Source organism: Gambusia affinis, linkage group LG11, assembly GCF_019740435.1.
Source record: "Gambusia affinis linkage group LG11, SWU_Gaff_1.0, whole genome shotgun sequence".
In the NCBI taxonomy this organism is placed as follows: Eukaryota; Metazoa; Chordata; class Actinopteri; order Cyprinodontiformes; family Poeciliidae; genus Gambusia; species Gambusia affinis.
This window is the reverse complement of record NC_057878.1, coordinates 17957570-17979495: the sequence shown is the minus strand read 5'-3', so window position 1 is coordinate 17979495 and position 21926 is coordinate 17957570. Positions and strand designations below refer to the sequence as shown.

Below are 21926 nucleotides of genomic sequence, written 5' to 3'. Positions count from 1 at the left end.
GGCGCAACTTGAAAATTGGTCAAATTTAAGCATGCATCTGTTTTCTTGAAATCATTTTGTGTCTTATAAAATATCAACAAACATGCCTTCCATGAATAGCAGGGGTTTGCATTCACTAACGGCACACCTTTCAGGATACTAAAAAATTTTTTGCAAGTCTAGACAATTTCAGAGTTTTTCAGTTAATTATATCAGTGCAATAAAATAATTTTTACTTAAACACTTTTACACTTTAAAAAAAAAATTTTTTACACTGACTATGTGTAAATGACACTTTGTGAATATCTGTCAACATTTCTTATGTAGCACTATCAAAGTTTTAAATTGCAGTTGGGAAATATGCATATGTTAGGATTAACTCATTGAACAGTCATGCTTTAATTAGTGTACTTAAAATGTGATTAACAGGAATTTAACGGTAAATTTGATTGATGTACTAATGAGTTAAATTTAGGTGAATCCGCCTGTATTTTTCTGGGTGGTCTGCCATCAGGTGTTCATAAAATGCTACTCCTTAAGAGCCCTTCGGCCTTCTACTCCCTCCCCTTATTAATAACAGAGACATGGTTGGTGTAGTTGTAGACATGGGGGTAACCCAACCTGAGTAAGTTGAGTGGCTGTCACTGCTCGTTAGCACTGAGCTGAAATGAAAGCTGGTACAAATGGTTCTTTGCTTTAGGTGGATGCTCACCAAGCATGAAGCCCACAGCTTAACTCACTCAAAGTGAATCGATAAATCACCCAGAAGCCAGGGACAACTCTTCAGGTGGAGAGCACCCAAATAAAAAGATAGGGAAAACAATGAAGGAAACTGCAAATTAAAGTGATCCAAATTACAGAAAGTGATATATTTACTAATAAATTAGCGATATAAAGAATGGAGGCAAACTTTAGCTATGATGTAACTGAAGGCTTGGCTGTATAAAACTGTCATCATCTGCATTTTTAAGAGTCAGTAATGTATATTTAACACAAACATTGAAATTGGTGCATCCCAAACTCTCAATGCTATTGACTTGAAAGGCCAATCCTCAGGGGTGAAACCACAAGGGACCATTAGCAAACTTTGCCCTAATGACCTAAAAACCATACAGGAAGAAAAGATTTTTGTAAAACTAATGTATATTGTGGGACTTATCCATTTAAGGCCCTTACTTTTGGTCCTACAATTAATGGAGAACCAGTGCAAAGATGCCAAAACTGTAGTGATGTTGACCTGTTAATTTACAAGTTGTAATTCTGGGAGCTACACTTTGAACCTTCAGAAACGGTTCTAAAATATTACAGTGAAAGAGAGAAGTTGAAGCAAAGGCATGATTTATTATATTGAGTGAAGCCTTGGACACCTGCACTCTGAGTTTAGAAAGAATCCTTTAACATTGTTTCAGTTTCTAATTGACTCGAGCTATATCAATTCATCAAAAACCTGTTTTCTGAGGATCAAGGAGTTTTGATTGTCAGAAATCTTGTTATATTGTAACACTGAGCTGTTGAATAAACACATCAATCACATTGGCAGGAGCATTGATCAAAGTCCCGTTTTTTAGTCAAAGAAAATGATAATATAAACCACTTCTTGATTTCTACCAGGCAATTTATGAAGGTAAAGTAGAAGTGGATGTCATCAGCATAGAGATAATGGAATAACAGACAACATTAGAGCGTTCGATAATTTGTTCTAGTGGAACAAGACAAAGTAGAAAGGAAAAGGCCCCAGGCCAAAGCCCTGGGGAATGCCACAAGTCGTGGCTGTTTTTTCTGACGTGACTTGATTTTACAGAGACTAAAAGATCTGGTAGTTAGATCTAGTTATAAAACACTACCAGACAAAGTATAGGCCAACATGCCATCCAGTATGACATTTTTGTGTGTATCATTAATTATTTATTACAATTATGTCACTTTTTACTACAGTTTCAAGATGCAAGAAATCATTCAACTTTGTCCAGTTGTACGAGTTCATTTTGAGGGTATAGAGTTGTTCATGTTAACATATTAGAAGAGGTTTGAATCTATTAACATACACTTGGACAACCTAAAAGATAGTGGAATTCATAATGGACCTAATGGAATAACTGATTACCTTAGAACTCTCCAAAGCACTTAATTTTTATGTCCAGAACATAATGTGGAACACTGTTTAGTCTTTTTATCGTCCCTTCAGCTGTTGCTAAGGTGCAATGACAGACTAATCCTTATTCCTCCTTTGCAGCTCTATGCATTTGATTTCCTTTTCAAATGCACCTTTCAAAATGAAAATGGCTGGTAAAGATCAATTACACTGCCACTTCATAAATACAAGGCAGAGAAATTAAACATCACAGCTTCACAAATCTAAAAAGCAAATTGGGGCTCAGACTTTTCCTTTAGGGTCCACTTCATCTTTGTGCTCCCTCTGTTAAGCGAGACTGATCTGAGGGTATTCCTAATCCGTTTTTTCTGTAAAATGATGCAGAACAAGAAACAAACTAAGCAGTATTTATTCGCTTTTTCTCTCAGCGATGGAAAAGTTTCTTAAAAATACAGTTTATGATGTAGGTGGCTCAAGCAGGAGTTAAATTTCTTTAAGCTTTTCTGATCCACATGAGGGTTATGTTTGAGGATTCTGTGAAGCTGCAGAGGTGTTCTAGCTGGAAGCAGATCTTAATAACGTTAAGAGGTTACGCAACAGTTATTTTTAGTTGTGCTGCTGTTCAGCAAATACTTGTTGCATTGGATTTGTTTTAAAAAGTTCTCTTTGTAACACTGGCAAAACATAACTTCTGTATGAAATGCATTCAAACATTAAGACTTAGTGTTCATCATCATACTGACTAGTGTAAAATATGATGCTTTTTCTCTCAGGTAATAGGCAGATAATAAGGGGAGATCTATCCCTCCCTCACTATTATATTCATCTCTTTTCTTTTGCTTTACATTTTTCTCCTTTGTATTTAGCTCAAGTCATATAGCTTCTTTAAAAGACAGGAAAACATATTTAAATACTACCATTTTGAGAAGAGGAAGGTCTAATGTTTCAGTTCAGTATGGAAAGGGGAACAGTTCTTATTCAGGAATGTGTTGTTGCTTGCTACAACAAATATTTAAGACTAGATTAATCTTGTTTAAACTGCTTCTATATCAGAGCATACTACATTGCACTGTACTGTGTTTCCCCGCCTAAGGAACTAGTCTAGAATTTGAGGAGTAAAACATTAGCTCACTCTACTCTGCACAGCAATTCTTCCTTGGACGGCTCGGTGCCTTGATCCGAGTAGCCTGCCAGGTGTTGTAATAAAAGTTAAGGTGTTCATCATTTTTGTTCCGTCAGTTGAGGCAATACATGTATAGCTTTGCTCCATTTGACTGCTTTAGAAAAAAACAATCTGTTATTGTTTGGGTTGGACTGATTCTCATATATACTAACTTTAAGACCAATAAACTATCCTTAAGCTGTAGGAATCACAGTTGTGATGTCCCGTAAACAACAGAAAATTCAACTTTGTGCTGCAGTCTAATTCTACTCAAAACAAGCCAAACTGGCAGAGGACCGAGGGCTTCAAAACAATCAACAAAGAAACATGACGACAAACAAAATTGAAATTAAAAAGGCTTTTTTCCAATTTAACTGTTTATTTGAGTTGATTTTGGTGTTATTCTCAAACAGTGTCTGGTCATTGCAGTTTGTAGATGGTGCTTGATTCCTGGTTTCATATCCGGTGTTTTTACTTGTGTTTAGCTGTTTTAGTTGCGCTTTTCTAAACTCCTCTATCACAATTCAACACAGTTCCTTTTGTGAATTAGTTTTACAACACTTTTAATGCACTCAGTAAACACCCACATTGCATTCTTGAGTTACAGCTTGCGGATGCTGCAAATGCATTTGATATAAACATACATGTAAAAAAAATGATTCTGTCTTTAAGCTAGGGTAACACACTTTTTCATTCAGCCTCTATAATTAATAATAGATCGAGGTAATTAACTGTGATCTTTTTCTCTCTTTCAGAACTCAATGAATCTTCCTCCAGACAAGGCCCGACTGCTGCGACAATATGATAATGAAAAGAAATGGGAACTAATCTGCGATCAGGTGAATTATCTCTTCTCAGTAGGATACAATGTTACTTCTGTATGACTCAAATCGAGTGACACATTTGTTACAAGGCATATTGACAGCTTGAACATTCTGTTTCAAATCTAGTGATGCTTACAGTGCCTTGCATTACTCATATCTCTTGAATGTTATGAAAAGGTTGAATATTGTCCTGATGTGTGTCAGTATGATGGTTCCATGCTCCGCTATCCTGCCTTCACCCTACAAGCCCCTCCTAATGCGCACAGATTGCCTTAACTTTCTTGGTCAAGTGGGTTAAGTGGCCCAGCAGGGTGCAGAGCTCAGTTAGCCAGTTAAAAACTCCCAGCCTGTTATTGGAGTCAGTGCTGCATGTAGAAAATTACAGAGTGCACATGTTGAGCAGTGAGCTGTGGTCTGACGGCATCCTCTGCGCCAGAGTTTTTCTGCCTCCTTGAGAAGCCAAGAAAGGGATAGTGTAGATCCCAACCATGTCGAGAGTTGGTGACCCTGAAGAGAATCGGGCCGCTGACCAGCAAAGATTCCCCCAGCATGGGTGGCAAACTTTTCAGAAACCTTTCAGGCTGAAAGTGAGGCTGGTTATGGGCCTTTTCAGATTGCCACTGAAAGAGTTTCTAAATAATTACCTCACAAGGATGGATAATAGCTTGTTGAAATTCATCCTTTTAAGTTAGAAGGCCTTCGCTTGTTGCTAAGCTGATTTTTGTAGATCGGCTACTTGATGTTTTGTCCCCCTCGCTTTCACTACCAACCTATATCTGTAACAGCTTACACAGCTCTGGGGGTAAGATGTATTCTGTGTCCATAGTTACAGTGAATCCTTTAGAGTAACCAAGCAACCGTGACAAAAGGTAGACCCTGTCTATCCACCAGTCTCCCTTTAGGCTGAAGTTTTAAGCTGTTACTGCAAGTATGAGGAGTTTTTCTCCTAATAAAAAATGAAAAATAGTGCAGAGCAGACAACAGCCAGATCCTGTTACTGTGACCTTCTTCCTGCTAACAAGGCATTTTCCAGACAGTTTCATCCTTCTGCAGTCACACCATGTTCTTGAAAACATCCAAAGGTTTTAACTACAATATGTAAACAACTGCTTGACTTCTTTTACTTGAACAGACTACAGATTTTTTACAAAAAACACAGTTTTTATTTTCGGCTTGTTGCTCAGATATCCTTACTCATACAGGCTACTAGGAACCATGTGCGTTGAAGGTTGGTTTGCGTTATTCACATTTTATTTTACATTTGGACTGCAATCGGCCCAGTTTGTATTTTCGCAGAGTTTCTGGGTATCACTGAGTTGTCTTGTCTGTTTGTTGCTGTCCTCTGAGAGCGACACTCTTTCCTGTCTCTGCTCTCATATTGTATTTCCTGTTTTTCTGGAAGAGACTCTCTGGCTCTGATAAATGTAGTGATTCTGATCTCATCTTACTAACTGTGTACAGCAGGTAGTCACGGGAGATGTTCAATTACAAACTCTGTCATGTTTGCATGTAAACCCGTGTAGTCACATTTTTTATTTTTTTGTACATCCGTGAGTCAAATCAAGGATACCAGATTGTCTAAATGGGTGATACTTTTTGAGTACACTCTGAGTAAATACTTGGAGTTGGACTTTTTCAGTTGGTTGTTATTTTCCTTAAATAACTGAAATACCTTTCTAATGTGCTGTTTGCTGCAGTTAAAATTTGCATTCCAGTTTTTTTCCCCAAATTTTAAAACTGTAAGTTGAATGGGAAAAAAATATGGGGGTTCTTCTTTTAGTCAGCTACCCTTGGAAATCCTAGTTACAGGAGGAGGGAGACATTGCTGTATTACTCATTGCACCATACAACCAGGAAAAACTGACTTTCTCTGGTTACTCATTAAAATACTTTATACCGCAGGACCAGTTTGAATGTTGTGGTTTTGAAGCTGTACCCGTCTTAAAAACTTGTGCCTTGAAAACGGTAAATGGCTCATGTGTGGACTGTAGCCTTTGTTTCCATGTTGGACTGGCAAATGCTTTGGCCACACTGTTTTTCTATGTAGGATATTGGGCGCAACTTTTTAGAAATAATTTTGTGACGTTTTAATTGCTAAAAGATTCACCACAAAACCACAGTAAAAAAGGGGGGGAAAAAACTAAACATTAACGGAAACATTAACGTTTGGATATAATTTGACGTTATGACCACATTGCCAAATTATTTTCTCTGAATGTAACATATTTGCTCACCCAACCAAACTGGCTCTTCTTTGGGTTGGTGAGTGTGTGGACTGGATGGACAGTCATCCTTGACCTGATTAGCACAAATGTGGCTTCCTAACGTACTTAGTTTCTGAAAGGGCACTTGTTTCATGTGTTTAGAAAATCTAAGTAGTCGAAACACTCTTTGGCATCTTCATCTGAGATGTATTTAAATGTATAAAATGACTAACTCTGGATTTTTTTCCAACATGAGGCAATTAGTCTCCTTTTAGCAAACAAACTGAAAGGGCACAATGCAGGAGATGTACTAAAGAAAAAAAATTAAATAGAAATATATAGAATATTGCAGAGATGATCAATCTTATTCCCTCTTCATTTATCACCATCTGTTTGTACATCTCTGTCTCATAACGCAACAACCTCAGAACAATGTGTAATCAGGATTTGATTGTCTTTGTTTTGGAATAAGCTGCAGTCTGTCTCTTTGACTGCGCTGCTGCCTTGCTTTTCTCTGGCTTGTACAGCACAAGCAGAGGGGCCAAAATTGTGTTTGCAAACACTAACCAGAACAAATTAATGAGTCTGCCTAGAGGAATACGTCTTTCTTCTTCTTCTTTTTTATTATATTTTAAATTTCTTAAAACAATTTTGCCATACTTGTTGAAGTTTCACCATTGATAAACTGCTGTGCTGCTGTTCTCAGTCTGAAACAAATACAATTTCCCGCTCAACACACTGATCCAAATCCTAGACTAATCTCCTGTTTTTATATTTAGAGCACAATGGTGCGGGCTTAAAACCTGGTGGCTGGTTCAACTTGGGTTATTGTACATCTACAGTGAAATAGTTTTTCACAGCAAAGCCTCGTGATCTCCTGGGATTTGTCTTTGTAATTGTTTTTGTTGAATCCATGAGGTTTTAAAAACCTCCTCCCTTTAAAGGGATAGTTAAGTAGTTTTAAGGTAAAGTTAATAGGTTAAAGGCATGTAATATATTACCTGCTAAAAGGAACGCTTTTGGTGTCATTAGTAGAAATCCACATTAGTTGTATACATCTCTGTGTACTTTTATACTGTGACTTTCCCACTGAGAAACAAATAAAAGTTGATTCTAATCCTTAATCATTCATTTAACACAAAAATGTAAAGAAGCATTAAAACTGGGTAAAAAGTTTTAATACTTTTTAGTATTAAGATGCTTGACAGAAAACAGCGTCTTTCTGTGACTGACTTTATTTCATGTAATATGAAACGAGTCATGTGAGGGTTTGTCATGTCTGCAGCCACTTATGAATGGAGGAACTGTTTTATTTTCCTTCATGAAGTGGAAGATAATCTAAAGTTCCCATCTATGGGCCGTTGCTCAATGTGAGTTAAAGTTTCCTTTGTGCTGAGAATAAATAAGGATGTGAGTGTATTTTTGTTTTACTTTATGTGTGACCATCCAAATCACTGAACTCACAAAAAATCTAAATGTGTGTTTTTGTAGTTTTTTTTTTCTTTATTTCTGCCTCATCTTTTCCCTTCCTTCTCTCTAATCTCATGTTCTTTTCTCCCTTTGACAGGAGCGATTTCAAGTGAAGAACCCACCTCACACGTATCTCCAGAAGCTAAGGAGTTATCTAGACCCTGCAGTGACACGAAAGGTGAGTGTTCAGCCTAACATGCTTTCCTGTTCTGGTGGCCTGGCAGCTTTCAACCCCCTCCCAGCCCAAGTCTCCTGACCTTCTTACTTTTGTTCAGGATATCCCCACAGCGGAGGAAAGATTGCACCGAAGAGTTCCCTGGGAGACAGCTCGGGAACTCATGTTGCAAACACTGCAGATTAGTGACAAAGCAGACAGTTGTTTATCGGGAACGCCCTGGTTGGAGAAACCCCTGACCAGAGTTTAATAGTCCTGCTCTGTGGTAAAGCATGAGCAGGGGAAAGACAGACATATTCCAGCATTGACAATTCCTTGCAGCTTTGCAGGCTCCTGAAAGAAATAATCAGGACTTCTTTATCTGTATGATAAAAATGCCTTTATGTTGCTCTAGCAGTCCGCGTTTGGACGTGTTGCTTGGCTGCATGAGAAGGAGAAAGTTGGAGGCTAGGGAGGAGCCTCATGTGGACAAGTATTAGCCAAACTTCTCTTGTTTGCCAAAATGAAGTCTTTGGCTTTGGATGTGCAAGCTGTAGCGAGAAACGCTGGGGGACCTGCCTCTGTGATAATCAAATTAGGCAACAAACTTGGCCAAAGCAAGAACAAATTACTGAATAATTCAATCTGAAGCTGCTGTGGCTAAAAGTTTTAACCACAATGGCAGGACTAGAGCGGCATGACAGAACTAAAGCAAGCTAAAACTGTGATTATGGTTGTAAAAACTGTGAAACGGCTGAGTTTTTATGAGGCTGTTTTGAAAGTTTCTCTGACCTGGGAAATTTTGGAGTCTTCACAAAAAAATTACAAACAGGAAAAAAACATTACGACAACAAATAATTGATAACATATGTGCAGGAAAATTTAAGTTTCCTTTTCAATAACCATGTTAATCTAGGATAGCCTTGTAATTTTTTAATGCAGATGAGTTCAGTGCTACATTGCTGCGGTTAGCATATTTACTGCGTGAGGAGAGAATGTATTAAAGAATCTGATAAAGAAAAGAAGTGAAAGCAGAGTGTTTCAGACGTAACAGACCTATTAGTTTCTAGGTTAAATCATCGTATCTTCTGCAACAACCATAACACGATGCACTGATCCAATAATTTATACAAAAGGATCCCCAAAAATGTTTTGAGTGCAGATACAGTCTGGTAAATGGTCATACTGTACTTTTCAGTAGAACATTTCTATTTGGTCTTATTATTACAGTACATGTTTTGAGTAGGTTTAACTGTAAACTAAGTAAGAGTTGGAATAGGTACATAATCTGTTTATCCTTCAAGTATTTTCCAGCATGTTAAATGTTTCCTTGTCAGGCGGTGACCATGTTGAAACCTTTCTAAGTTTAAATATTCAGCAATTCCATTGAAGATCAATCATATGAGCTGATCTACCGTCCCTTCATTTTTTTTCTATTTAGAGTTAATCAGCTTTGATAAAAGATGTCCCAAGAAGATGTCACTTCAGTTCTCTTCCACCTTGTTTTTAGTTCTGGTGGTCTCACGTTTGTTGTGTAAAATTAGCCTGACATGAAACTGGCGCCCTTTCTTTGCCTCGATTGAAAGCTTGAAGTGGACAGACACACAGGAACAAGATGAAAGACTGAAGCGAGCGCAGCAACAGGGAAGGAGAGTTGCTGAATTAAAGAGAGTTTATTGAGGAAAGGGGCTAAGAGATGGACGGACGACAGCAGAGACAAAAAACTAAGCACAAGAGGGCACGGAGGAAGAGAGAGTTATAGGCTTCTTTCTACATTCCTGCTCCATCCCCCTTTTCTTCCAACTCAAACAATTGCCACTTTGTGCCACTGTGAGAGAGCTGGAGGTCATTGCCTCTGCTTTCCATAGGCAGGCTCCCGTGAATTCCTCCGAGCAGCACTCAGCCAATCAGCAGCCAAGGAGGAAGAGCCTTAGTCTAGCTAGTCCCCAAGAATGCATCAGTCGTTGATTTGCTTCCAGAACGACCCCTCCTGTGCTAACACCTCCCCAAACCTCAGTTTTTCACTCTCCCCTCCTTTACATTCTCCCTGCTGTCTCCTCTTCATCTCTCCCCCACTCCTTTCCTCTCAGCCTCTCTCTCCCACTGTCTCTTCCTGCTCTCTCTGTGATGCAGCTGGTAGCACTTAAAGTTGTGAGGGTTGGTGGGGGGCTGAGAGAGCCTGCGCAGGACCCCAAAATGTGTTCTCTGCTTTCCATATCCTATTTTTTTTTTAAAAGTACTCCTCCCCAATAATAATAATAATAATAAAAAAAAGATTCTCTGTTTCTCATCTCCTCAAACGTACACCGCCCTGGACCAGAGACGTCCACTGGAGAGAATCAGCTGTGGGAACGGCTCACTTCTCTGTGGATGTTAATAATAGGCTGACACAAGCCTGAGCTCTGCTTCCTCCCAGATATATAAACGCATCATGGAAAGAGACTGGGAGGGTTTGTCTTGTCTCTTCTTTTCTGTCCACACGTTTATAGCACCTCTTCAACGTTCTCCAGGTTTTACAAAGTGTTTTACAATGTGTTGATCCTTCACCCATTCACACAAGTGTTCTTTTCTTGTCCAAGTCTCCAGTCTAATCTGAAATTAAAACAAGGCAGGCGTGGAGGATTGGAGTGCTGATGATTTTAAGACATCTGTTACCCAGGGCTCCTGATTATTCTAGAATAGTCAGGGGACTCTTAAATTTGGTAGAAGTATTTTCTAGTTCAAAGTAAGAGGAGTAGAAATTCATCCATCAACCGATGGTTTCATTACTCCTCAGTTGATCCAAATCACCTCTTGTCTGTGTATGTTTTTAGTGCAAATGTCTTAGTACACTTGAAATCAGACAAAAGTAACTTTTGTGCTTTTACAGCTAATCTTACCCTATGCTGAACTGAATGTATAATTAAACCCTAATCCATAGCATTTTACAGTTTTTCTGTTTCTCCTGTCAGATTGTCTAAAATGTAAGTGACAAACTTATAAAAACACGGCTACCTGTAAAAGTAACAGCTCATGATGTAACATTTTCTTTATCAAAGTTCAGTTAGGTTTTCTTCTGTATTATGAAGAGGTTTCAATCTGTTTCGTGGGGCTTTTCCCCTCCTCATTACATTACAGCCCATTTGATCGCCACGGGTCATTCACTCAGCTTGTTTTGTTCTTGTGGTTGTGTAACAGACTAAACGGCCTCTTGTCCACAGTTTTGCAGATAACTATTGAGTCAGAATGGGGGAGAAAAGGGATATAGAAATACTCCACTCATATTCATTTTTCCTTTTTTTTTGTCTCAATCAGGAGCTGGGTCTCAGTTTTGCGTGGTCTTCAGGTTTTTATATCAGCTGTAGGCTGAGTAACAAATTTGAGAATCTCTGTTCGTTTTCGTAGCTGCTGGGTGTTGAAGCTATTTAAAGACGCAATCTACTGCCCTTAAATAACAAGATTGGGCTTATTGTAGTTGAACTAGCACTATTTAATAGACTTACAGTAGCAAGGTGTGTTTTTACACTTGATTATTTTGAAAGAAGTGACCACAGTGAAACATGGTGATGCCAGCATCATGCTTTGGGATCAATTTTAAAAAAATAAATATTTTCTCCACTGTTTGTCCCATGAGAGCATCAATACATATCAATGAATTTGAAATCTGATTCAAACTAAATGTAAAGGTGCTTTGACAAACTTAGTATTTTAAATTATACACGATATACATCACGTTAGAAGTGGGCAAAGTGTTGAAATGGTTTATCATGGTGTCAGAAAAACTTTTCTTTTTTTTTTTTTTTTTTTACAGAGTTGACTTTAGTTGAGAGTTTGACTGTATGAGCTATAAAATTGAGGTAAAAAGAAGGAAAACAAGAAAACTGTAGCTTTTTTTCCAGTGAGTCAGCTCTTCATCTTTAATAGCCTAGTTAATAGCTACTTTTCTGTTGAGGAACGACTCAGCCCCTATTTTTTATCCTTGGATTTTATAATCAGTACGTGCTGAACTCCCTCCTCACTCTCACTTCAGTATATCTGTAATTGTGTTTGTCTGACCTTTCTTTTTAGAAAAGAATGCTCCCCTCAGCCAAAAAAAAAAAATATCCCGATCTATGTTCCTACCACATGTTGATTTATTAGGGTATGATGAAATCTAACCTCCCCCCCAATTTTATTTTCCTTCCTCAGAAATTCAGACGGAGGGTACAAGAGTCCACCCAAGTCCTGAGAGAACTGGAAATTTCGTTGCGGACCAATCATATAGGGTGAGTCACTGACTGTGCTGACGTTTGTGTAAACGTGTCTTGTGTCTGATTATGTTCGATTTAAGGGGGAAAAGTCTGGCATTCCAGACACTAGGAGATGCAGATCTCCCCTCCCTTGTATCATTCCTATCTGTGCTGTGACCTAATATTACACCGAAAGCCATGTGGCGGCAAAGAAAAGATGAATCGGAGGATTGTTTCGGAGCAGCTGACACATGAGCAGCCTCTGGAAGGAAAACGCATTTTTTCTTTGCTGGAGTTTGGCCGCTCCACTGTAGCATTTCAGTGCATGATTCGGATGATGAGATATTAATGTGGATATTGCTACATAGATGATGATAATTTCACAATAGATGAAACACTGGTGCATTCATGTGCTATGTTAGGTATTCTGAGATAACAAGTCTAAACCTGTGGCAGCAGATTTAGAGCTGTACAGTCAGACTGGAGCAGAGATCAATATCTCACAGAGTCTCTCAGTGTTTTTTCATGCTTTAGATCACACATCTGCGTCTCCATGGGCTGTGATGAGTGTGTTACTAATGAGGCCTAATGCATGATGGGATTTGCTGGATCCAAATTCTAATTATAGTTGTAAAGAAATGCTGCTTTACAGATACAAGGGACGTCTATGTCTGTGTTTTTTAATAGTGTTTATCCTAAAAAAAAAGAAAAAAAGGCTGGAACTTGATGCAAAGTTTTTTCAGGTATAGGTAAGTATGAAAATATAAAACGTGAATGTTGAAAATATGTACATTTCAGATTTTGTTCCTTCCTTGTATCCTTTGTTTCCTTTCATTTGTTTTTTTTTCTCTCTTTTGGGTCTCTTTTTATACTTTGAAATGAAGAACTATTGAGTCTGAAACGTTCAGCCTGAAAAAGTCATAATTTTTTTTTACATTAAAAAATTGCAGGAATCCTGTAACCTGTGTGAAAAAGGGGAATGTATGTCCTTAGCAACCACAGTTATGATCATTACCAAGACAAACACTACCAGAACAGAAAGTAAAACTTTAAATGCAGCTTATAGCAGTGCTCTTAAATCTTCTCAGATTAAAAAAAAGTTTCTCACTACAATCATATCTCTCACAAGGTGGTAGTCATTTTACCCGGGAAGAAACATGACTTTGTGTTAGTCATTTATAAACAAAGGATATGTGATTGAGACTGAAGATCACATTTCTAGAAAAAAGAAATGACACACTCTTCTAATTTTAAGATTTTACACATTAGAGGCACTTCTAATTTTTTTATCTAACCTCAACCATAAAAACACACACAACAGATGTTATGCGGTCAGTACTCATTAAGCAAAAATGAAGTCAAAATTATAAAAATATCAGTGTGGAAAACCAAAATAAACCCTTTCTGCTTTCATTATATCGAAAAGCCCATAATTAACTGATCATCAGAATTATAAGTGTGACCACTTCTATAAAAGTTGGATTTTTTTGCAGCTTCTTGTTCTGAATCCTACTGGTCAACACAATGTCAGGGCAGAAAGACATCAGCAATTATGTCGAACAAGCCATTGTTTCTTCTCAGTGATCAGTGAAAGGCTAAAAAATCTACTTTCAAATTCTTCAAACTTCATCTTTAGTAAATGAAAAATAATTTTCACAAGAGGGAAACATTGAGACTGTTGGTGGCCTTCCCAACAGTGAACATCCCAGCGAAAGCAAGACTGGTGTAATTCTCGGATATTACAAAACCCCTAAGAGTTGCATTTTACCCAATGTATGCTTCAGGTTGGTTATCAGATTTTAAATACATGACAGTAACATTTGAAAACGATCTCATAAGTTTGGTTTCTTTGAATGACACAGGAGAAGTAAGTCTCTAGAAGGTTTGTAGAGTTGTCTCTGAATAAACCACAAGACAAGGACTGAGATATGCTTTGGGCAGATGAGACCAAAGAAGAGATGTTTGGTCATAATGCACAGCCCCATGTGTTTGGCAGTGACCAAAAGCGTATTGAGCTCAGTGGTGGAGGATTCATAATTTACACTTGATTCACAGCCACACGACCTGTGCAACTTGTACTCACAGAGTTGACTGTGATCTTTTCTGAATTCCAGAGTGTTTAAGTATCAAATTAGAGGCTATTTGTTGTCCAAAACACAGCAGCAAATTTTTTACAAAATGTCCTGGAAAACATGTTACAATGGCTATTTTAATCAGTCAAATTGATTAAAATGTTAAAAAAGTGCCTTTAGAAAGCATTGAAGAAACTATAATGTGAGCAAATATTCTTCTTTTGCATTGATGTTGGAACTAGGCGGGTTTGTTCGATTTTAGTTACTCTTAGCTGTAGATGTCATTGAATCCTGCTGCTGGTGAATCACTGGGTTTACTGATGATTTTTCCATTTTGTCTTCATGTTTGCTTAATAAATATTGCAAGTCTGGAATCTGTTTTTTGTTTTTGGAGCCTTGTAATTAGGCTTAAGTAAATATATACCCTGGTAAAGACCAGATGAGCATTTTAAGTAGATGGTAGCAGCAGATCTTGAAGGATGCAGCCAAGAGAGCATTTGGTGGCCAAAGACTATTGAAACAGCAAAAACACTCGTCAGTCAAAACTGTCTCCTAAACCCTCTGTTTTTCTCTTTTCCTCCCTCCCACACACACACATATATTCTTCAATTTGTCAGTTTCACTCACACTCTGAGATTATCTCATGTGTCTGACAGCAGCGGCTCTTGCATTCTTACAGACTGTTTACACACCGATTCTGCTCTTTAAACCAAAACACAACTCCAGCCGCAGACGATGCCCGTGTTGCAAAGCAGCTGAACCAGTGTTTAGTAGGATGAACTCTTTTTAAAGATGTTGTGTTGAAAAACAAGATTACATGAAGTCAGTCTCTGTTAGACAAATGAGGAGCTAACCACGGAGGCGGGGGAGGGACATGGAGAGGTCAGGAGCTGCTGATTGAAACGGAGCAACAATGTCACCCACTGGCAGTGAATAATTGCTGCTTCTTTTCAGAGGTGAAACGGAAAGTTTGATCAATCATGCTGCGCATAATGGGCGGATTGTCCCCGAGCGTGCTCTGCTGACGCTGACTCTGGCTCCACGCCTGCCTGCCTGTGCCCAACATGTTGCACTGTGGTCACCAACATGTGGAGAATGGGAGGGTTGTCAACATCTTGCGGTAATGACCACCATATGGGCAACGAAGCCACTCCGTCAGTCTGTTTTAAGACGATGGCCCTGCCTAGCACCGGTTTACCGGACCCTCATACTAGATTGTCCAGCTCTATAAAGTCACACCACATGACATTATGGGGGCCAATAGAGACGCAGCTACATAATCTTTAAACAGTCTTAATCAACATGACATCAGTCAAAAGCCTTTGTGGCTACAAGAAATAAAGACATGACACTTCTGTCCATTAAGTTTTATATTTGCATTACATTTTATTATTTATTTTATTTATTGGTACTTAATTTGACAGACTAACAGAAAGCGGTGCATAATTTTGAAGGGAAAGAAAATGATACACGGTTGTAAAAAAACAAAAAACAAACTTAAAATCTGAAAAGTGTGGCATGTATTTGTAATCAGCCCCCCTAAGTCAATACTTTATTGAACCACCGTTGACGCAGTTATAGCTTCAAGTCTTTTGAGCTTAAAGAGAGGCTAGCTCAGTTATGATGCACACTTTGTGAATGTCTCTGTGTGAATAAATTCTTGCATGTATGATTCATCTACTGCTCTGGAAAATAGGTACTTATTTTCAGTTGTTTATTTAAAAAAAATGCAATGAATTCTAGGCAGCATAATAGGTAACATAAAATTTGAAAAAGCTACATAATGAACAAATCAGTGATTTGATTTCTGAAAGTTTTTCTTTAGTAAATACATTAAAAGAAAGAACTCACATTTTCATTCTTGGAACTCAACTATACAATTTGATCAACTTTTTTCATGTGTTTATTTTCTTTCATGCATTAAAGATCTTAAGAACGCATACAAAATCTGAAAACCAGAACAAGGCCCGATTAGAAAGTCTCCAGAACAGAAGAAACTCAAAAGTGTTCTACAAGAAAACAATACTGCAGCTTTTAATTCCTAGCAGGTTATGTTGTTTCACTTTCCTGTAATTGTACAAAAATATCTGTCTTACACTTTTATATCTGTAAATGTCCATTAAAATTTAATTGATGGTCACAACAATTCATTAGCAAATTTATTTTGCAATAAACTTCTATATTTGTTTGTTTTCAGGTGGGTGAGGGAGTTCTTAAATGAAGAGAACAAAGGCCTAGATGTGCTGGTTGAGTACCTTTCATTTGCGCAGTACGCTGTCACGTAAGTCCCTACATGCATCCTCTATGGGGAACAGTGTTTCAGAGAATCCAGCACAACGCTGCTATTCTACAGACGCTGATGCCTCTCCACTCAGTGCCAGCTCCACCGTCTCTGCTGTCAGAAACACTGAGTCACTCGCTGACCGTCGCTAACAGATTGTGTACTATAGCAGCCGTATGCTGCTATTCACGAACTGACTGGGTGATCATTAGTCACTCTTAAAGTCCCTGTTCGAGCCCTGGTGCCCTCTTTTGTTTAATTTTAAATTCATCGCTTGACTTCAGCATGTGTGATTATGGTTTGTCCACATTATAGAGGTTGGCTGTAATATTACATTTATAAAGTGCTGGAGCAGCACATAATGTTGGTGGGATAAAATACCTTAGCTGCTACCAACTTCAACAAAACATTTCATTTGTTTAGCTTCATATGTTTAAACGCACAAAACCACAGTGGCGTCACCGCTGGGTCAATAGACTTTGACATGTCACAGTTTATATGACAACTTGATAAATTGTTTATGTTTTGGTTATTGGACTTTCTAGTCAGAAGCCAGTGATTAAAAACAAAAAAGCCACTTTAACCTTTTTTTTGGTCAAAACAAGTTGTCAGGAATTTAATTTAGATGTTCCTTTAACGTTTGAAATAATAAAATAATAAAATTACTAGCAATCCCATCTGATAAACCGACATTTTTTAAATCATGTTCAGACACCTGCCACAGTTCAACTATGGTTTGGATCAGCGTTTTCAACATTAAGCTCACAATGCATGAACAGTTCAAACATCTTAAAAGAAACCTTTACCCTCATCAAAATATATTAGCATTTTAAACTTGACTATTTTATATGTTGTCATTCATTTATATTTGGATGTATTAACCCTCTAATAAAAGTGGCAAAAATGCTAAATTCCAAATTTCTGGTCAATACAGTTTAAAAGGTCAAACATCTTTATTGTCAGTGGGGGAATTTTGCACTCAAAGTTGTTTAAACAGGATTTTTTTTGGCAGTATATAATACATTATGCAATCAAGTCAGTTTTGTTGATTATGAACTTTCAAACATCCTGTCAAGAATTACAAACTCACAATGAAAATGTTTAAATCCTAAAGGTAATTGATTGCTTAGCAGTTTTAATCACACCTGAAGTACAAAAAAAAAGAAATCTGAAAAAATGTCAATGTACAATAATGTTTATTGGTTTTTTTTTTTTGCTGCACGTCAATTTTGGCCAAAAAGGCATTGGAAGATGACAAACGACATCATAAGTGTAAGAATAAGTTTTCCTTCCAAAGTTCTTGCAACAAGCTTTTACACTATCAAAATAATCTGATACTAAAAAGAAAAGGAAAAAAGAACAAATATGCCAAAGGGGAAAATGTGAAAGGTAAAAGAAGATAAAATGAAAGCCATTAAATTAGACATACTACGGAAAAGACTGACGCTGCTAATTTTATGCTTGAGTGATTACCATTCAGCTGTAAAAACAACAGGCAACCAAAAAATGTGCATAGTAAAACTTTTCGCTGGAAAATACTAGCTCCATTGATAGCTTTTACTTCTTTTGAACTAGTCAGCAACAGTACTGACATTGAACAAAGCTGTTTTTTTTATATCTGGTAACATTTAGGGAATAAATCTGCTGCTTCAGCCAAAGTATAGCAAGTCTCTGGGTGGTCCTTAATTGTGGCTCCGACTGTTAAATAATTGCACAATAAAGTGTTTTTAACAATTGGAAAGGTTTTGCGCAACTTGTTGACTCATCTTCGTCTCATTTTCCAGTTATGATGGTGACTGCTTGGAAAACAATGCAGATGTTATGATGGACAAGTCCAAGACTTGGGGCCGGTCTATAGAGGACCTGCATGGAGGGGGTACCCTGCCAGCCCACATCACGGGGAATGGCATCACTCGGGGCGGGCGGCACTCCACGTTACGGTACTACAAACATCACTATGCGTTTCTACATTTACCTGATGGTGACAAAGTTACCCAGCAACTGTGTTCCTTCCCCATTTTCTGTTTTCAGCATTTGGCTTTAGCAGCGTGATTATTTTGAGAAGTCACACATTTCTTATGATGCCTCAGCTGCCCTCTTTGTGTAGTCATGGGGTCTCTAAGACTTTAAATGGCTTAAAACACATGGAAGGGGAAAAAATCTTTTTGTATGGATTTTTGTTTTTAGATTTTGGCTGGCTAGACTCATGATTATGAAACATGACTGACAATATTTCAGCTGACACACTAGATCTTTTTGTTGGTCATTTTTCTTTCAGGGGCAATATTTATAAACACCAAACTAACTCCAAATCTTCAGTACACAGGATTTCACTGCTGTTTATTCACAATGCCCTGGCTAATATATACTTTGAAGCACAAATCCAACTTGTTCATGCATAGTTTCTCTAATCCCTGCTGTCATGGCTTTATTTTCTCAGTACAGAAGTCGTATTGACGTCTGTGGCCTCTAATCCTTAATTTGAAGAGGTTTTCTGAGCACTTCGTACACAAAGGGCATTACTGAGTCAAGGGCCACATAAACCTTTGAGACCTTTGCACAAAAATAATACTTAGGCAGTGCATAGTGAATTGTTCTGTGTCAGGTTGACACACACATATGTAATATTTATATATAATAAGACAGATTTTACACACTTTATTGCAACTATTCATTCAAGACTGTCAGACAAAAATAAGTCTAATTTCTGCCTTGCAGATGTTTTTCCACCTTATACTTCCTAAAATGTTCTTATGTTAATCCAACAAACAAACTATTTTACTGGTATTTGTGTGATAGACCAACAGAGTAGAAAGTAAAAATATGAAGTACGGAGTCCATCTCCTAAATATGTTAGATATGAGTAGATGTGTTGTAAAATTATCTGTTGCTGCAAATACATTGTAGGCTTTTGTGACAGTTTCTACTAGAGTTGCACATCCAGAGACAGACTTTTTGAACATTTGTTTTGGTAAATGGGATGAATACAAGTGCAAATGATTTCCTTGTTGCTACTTTCTGTTGGTTTGTCACAAAAAACACGGCAAGAAATAATGTGAAGTTAGCTTTTTAACATAACATAATTCAAAGATCGATTATTAAAATCTCAGTCAGCTACCTACAAAACCTCAACACAAAAGTGGTTTCCACCACTTCGTTCTGGTGCTTTATTTGTCTTGTTTCAGTCAGTTAAGTAAATGGTGCTGGTTCTCTTGTGTCAATGCTCTGGAGTATGTTCAGTATGTGAAAATGGTCAGTGTCTTCAGCTGTCTTGACTGTCTCTTCTGTTTTTGTCCCCGTCTTCATCAGTAGTCATCTGCTCTTTTGTCCGCCACTCTTCGACAGCAGGCAGGTCGCCACTTCCCTGTTCCCTCTTGAGACGCACACATAAACACACAAAATGCTGCGTCCACAGACTGCCTCTCACATATACATCCCCACACACAGCACCCCTTCCTTATTCTACTTTTTACCTCCCTGTTAGAGCTGTCTGGTTTATTTGTCCTGCTGTTTCTGTCAGGAAAGTGAATTATTTGTACTCCCAACCTGGTCCCTCCTCCTAGTCCTCCTCATTCTCGTGTGACTGAGCTCTGCTTCTCTTGGACTAAATGGTTTGTTCTGCGCTCATTGTTTCTGTTTGTGTGCTGCTTGTGTTACTCCTTTAATGACATTCCTCTGCAGAACTTAGCCTAGATTCTCAAATGGCCACTATAGATTGCTTCTAGAAATGTTTCTGTATTTTGGTGAAGAGAGAGAATATACTTACCTTTTGCTTTTTAGGTAGTATTAAAATAATCTATAGCTGGTTTATTAAAGTCAAACTAAGTCATTTTTATTTGCTTTCTTCAAATTGCCTCTTGTAGGATGCCGGGTTCGTTGAACTTTCCAAAGTGTTCTCAGATGAGACGGTATGTCTGAGGAGTTAGGAGATCTCTAGCAACATGTAGACGTCTTAGCCGTGTATCTTATAGCCTGTAGTGTAGTTCTAGAGTTTGTTTTTTCCATGTGGCACAAATTGAAATGTTATTACTCAATATTGTCTGCATTGTTGAAAATACAAATATTTTTGACTTGTTCTCACATAAGCCTAAAAATCTTATCTGCTCAAACTTTTTTGTCCTTCTCCAGAACATAAATCAGATTTTTCACAAACTCATTAACCTTGTTTATTAATTTGTCTGGTTTGCATGTCAATCAGGATTTTTTGTCCCTCAGTCATTTACATATACACCTTTATTGAATCTCAGTTCAATACATAGAAGTTTAAAGCTACTGTGTTGTCATGTCTAAAATAGAGTGACATCATTTCTATATCATTGTCTACATTATTTTTGTGATGACGTTTCACTTAGATCACTCAGCAGTTGTGTATCTGATCCAGCTCTCTCATTTTCTTGGCAGCAATGTATATTTTATCATAGCTGGAGAATTGTGCAGGGCAACTTTACTATGTTGCTCCAACACGGAGTCACAGAGTCAACTGGTGTACAGAAGCTGCGGTTATGTTCCAACAATGTCACCTATATTGTGCACATAGGTTTATCATTTGTTTCTAAAGCTCAATTGGATTCGACACATGCAGTTACGTCTTTTATGTTAACGCTTGTTTTGACATGATTTATAATTTCCTCCTTATGTTTTTCAGTTCAATTCCAGTTAAAACCAACTGTCAAAGTTGATGTTCTGCTTTATAAGATTAGTGATTGGCTATGAATGTCTTGAATATGAATGACAAATGTTTTGACTGTGCTCTGCTTTCGCCTTCATTATGAACAGTAGTCTTTAATCACAACAGCCAATTGAATAGTTTTTTATTTTGGTGCAGTTATTCCCTTTTTTATTTATTATCCTCTGTAAGGTATAAATCTGTTCAGAAATTTGCTCTGACACATAATGTCTATGTGTTAGAGCAGGCTTTAAGATGACTTATTAACCATCTTCCTCTGAAATCCGCTGCCTCCTTCTTAAGAAAAAACTGTGCTGTGACTCACCGATAAGTTTCACCTACAGGCAGGGAGTCTGACAGGAATCAGCATGTCAAACTGTCGCCTGGAGAAATGTTTTTCTACTGAACTTGGACTTGGAAATTGAAACTTGTGATTGTAAAGTTCGCAAATAAACAATTTTACTTTAACTGGATCAGCACTTACGTTGTCGCAGAAGCCTTGCTTTTGTTTTTGTTTTTGTAAAGTTGCACAGTCACCGTGCTGCATGCAAATGACTGGCTGCTATTATGTTAGCTGTGATTGATATGTAAGTGAAGGACATCAAGCTGAAACAAAGCAGCCATCTTGTGGCTCCTGTGTGTGGCAGTAGATCATATTGCCTTTATTTGTGGCATTGTAAAGTGGCTTGGCACTTTAACAGCCTCTCTGTACGAACAAGGCACTGGGTTACTGTTCTCATTTACAAATAGCATCTGTTCTCTTGCTTATGCAGGCTTTTCACACGTGTTCAGACACAAACCGACTTGATACTCC

General features: G+C 37.8%; 1 protein-coding gene across 3 annotated transcripts in view; it reads left to right on the top strand.

Moving 5' to 3' along the window:
- The window catches only part of fmnl2a (formin-like 2a), a 68847-nt gene that overhangs the window by 15616 nt on the left and 31305 nt on the right, over nucleotides 1–21926 (top strand). For all 3 annotated transcript variants that reach the window (XM_044132680.1, XM_044132681.1, XM_044132682.1), the window contains exons 2-6: nucleotides 3989–4072; nucleotides 7829–7909; nucleotides 12053–12129; nucleotides 16363–16446; nucleotides 18231–18386. In XM_044132680.1, the coding sequence (XP_043988615.1) occupies nucleotides 3989–4072; nucleotides 7829–7909; nucleotides 12053–12129; nucleotides 16363–16446; nucleotides 18231–18386 (482 nt within the window). The remainder of the gene's footprint in view (nucleotides 1–3988; nucleotides 4073–7828; nucleotides 7910–12052; nucleotides 12130–16362; nucleotides 16447–18230; nucleotides 18387–21926) is intronic.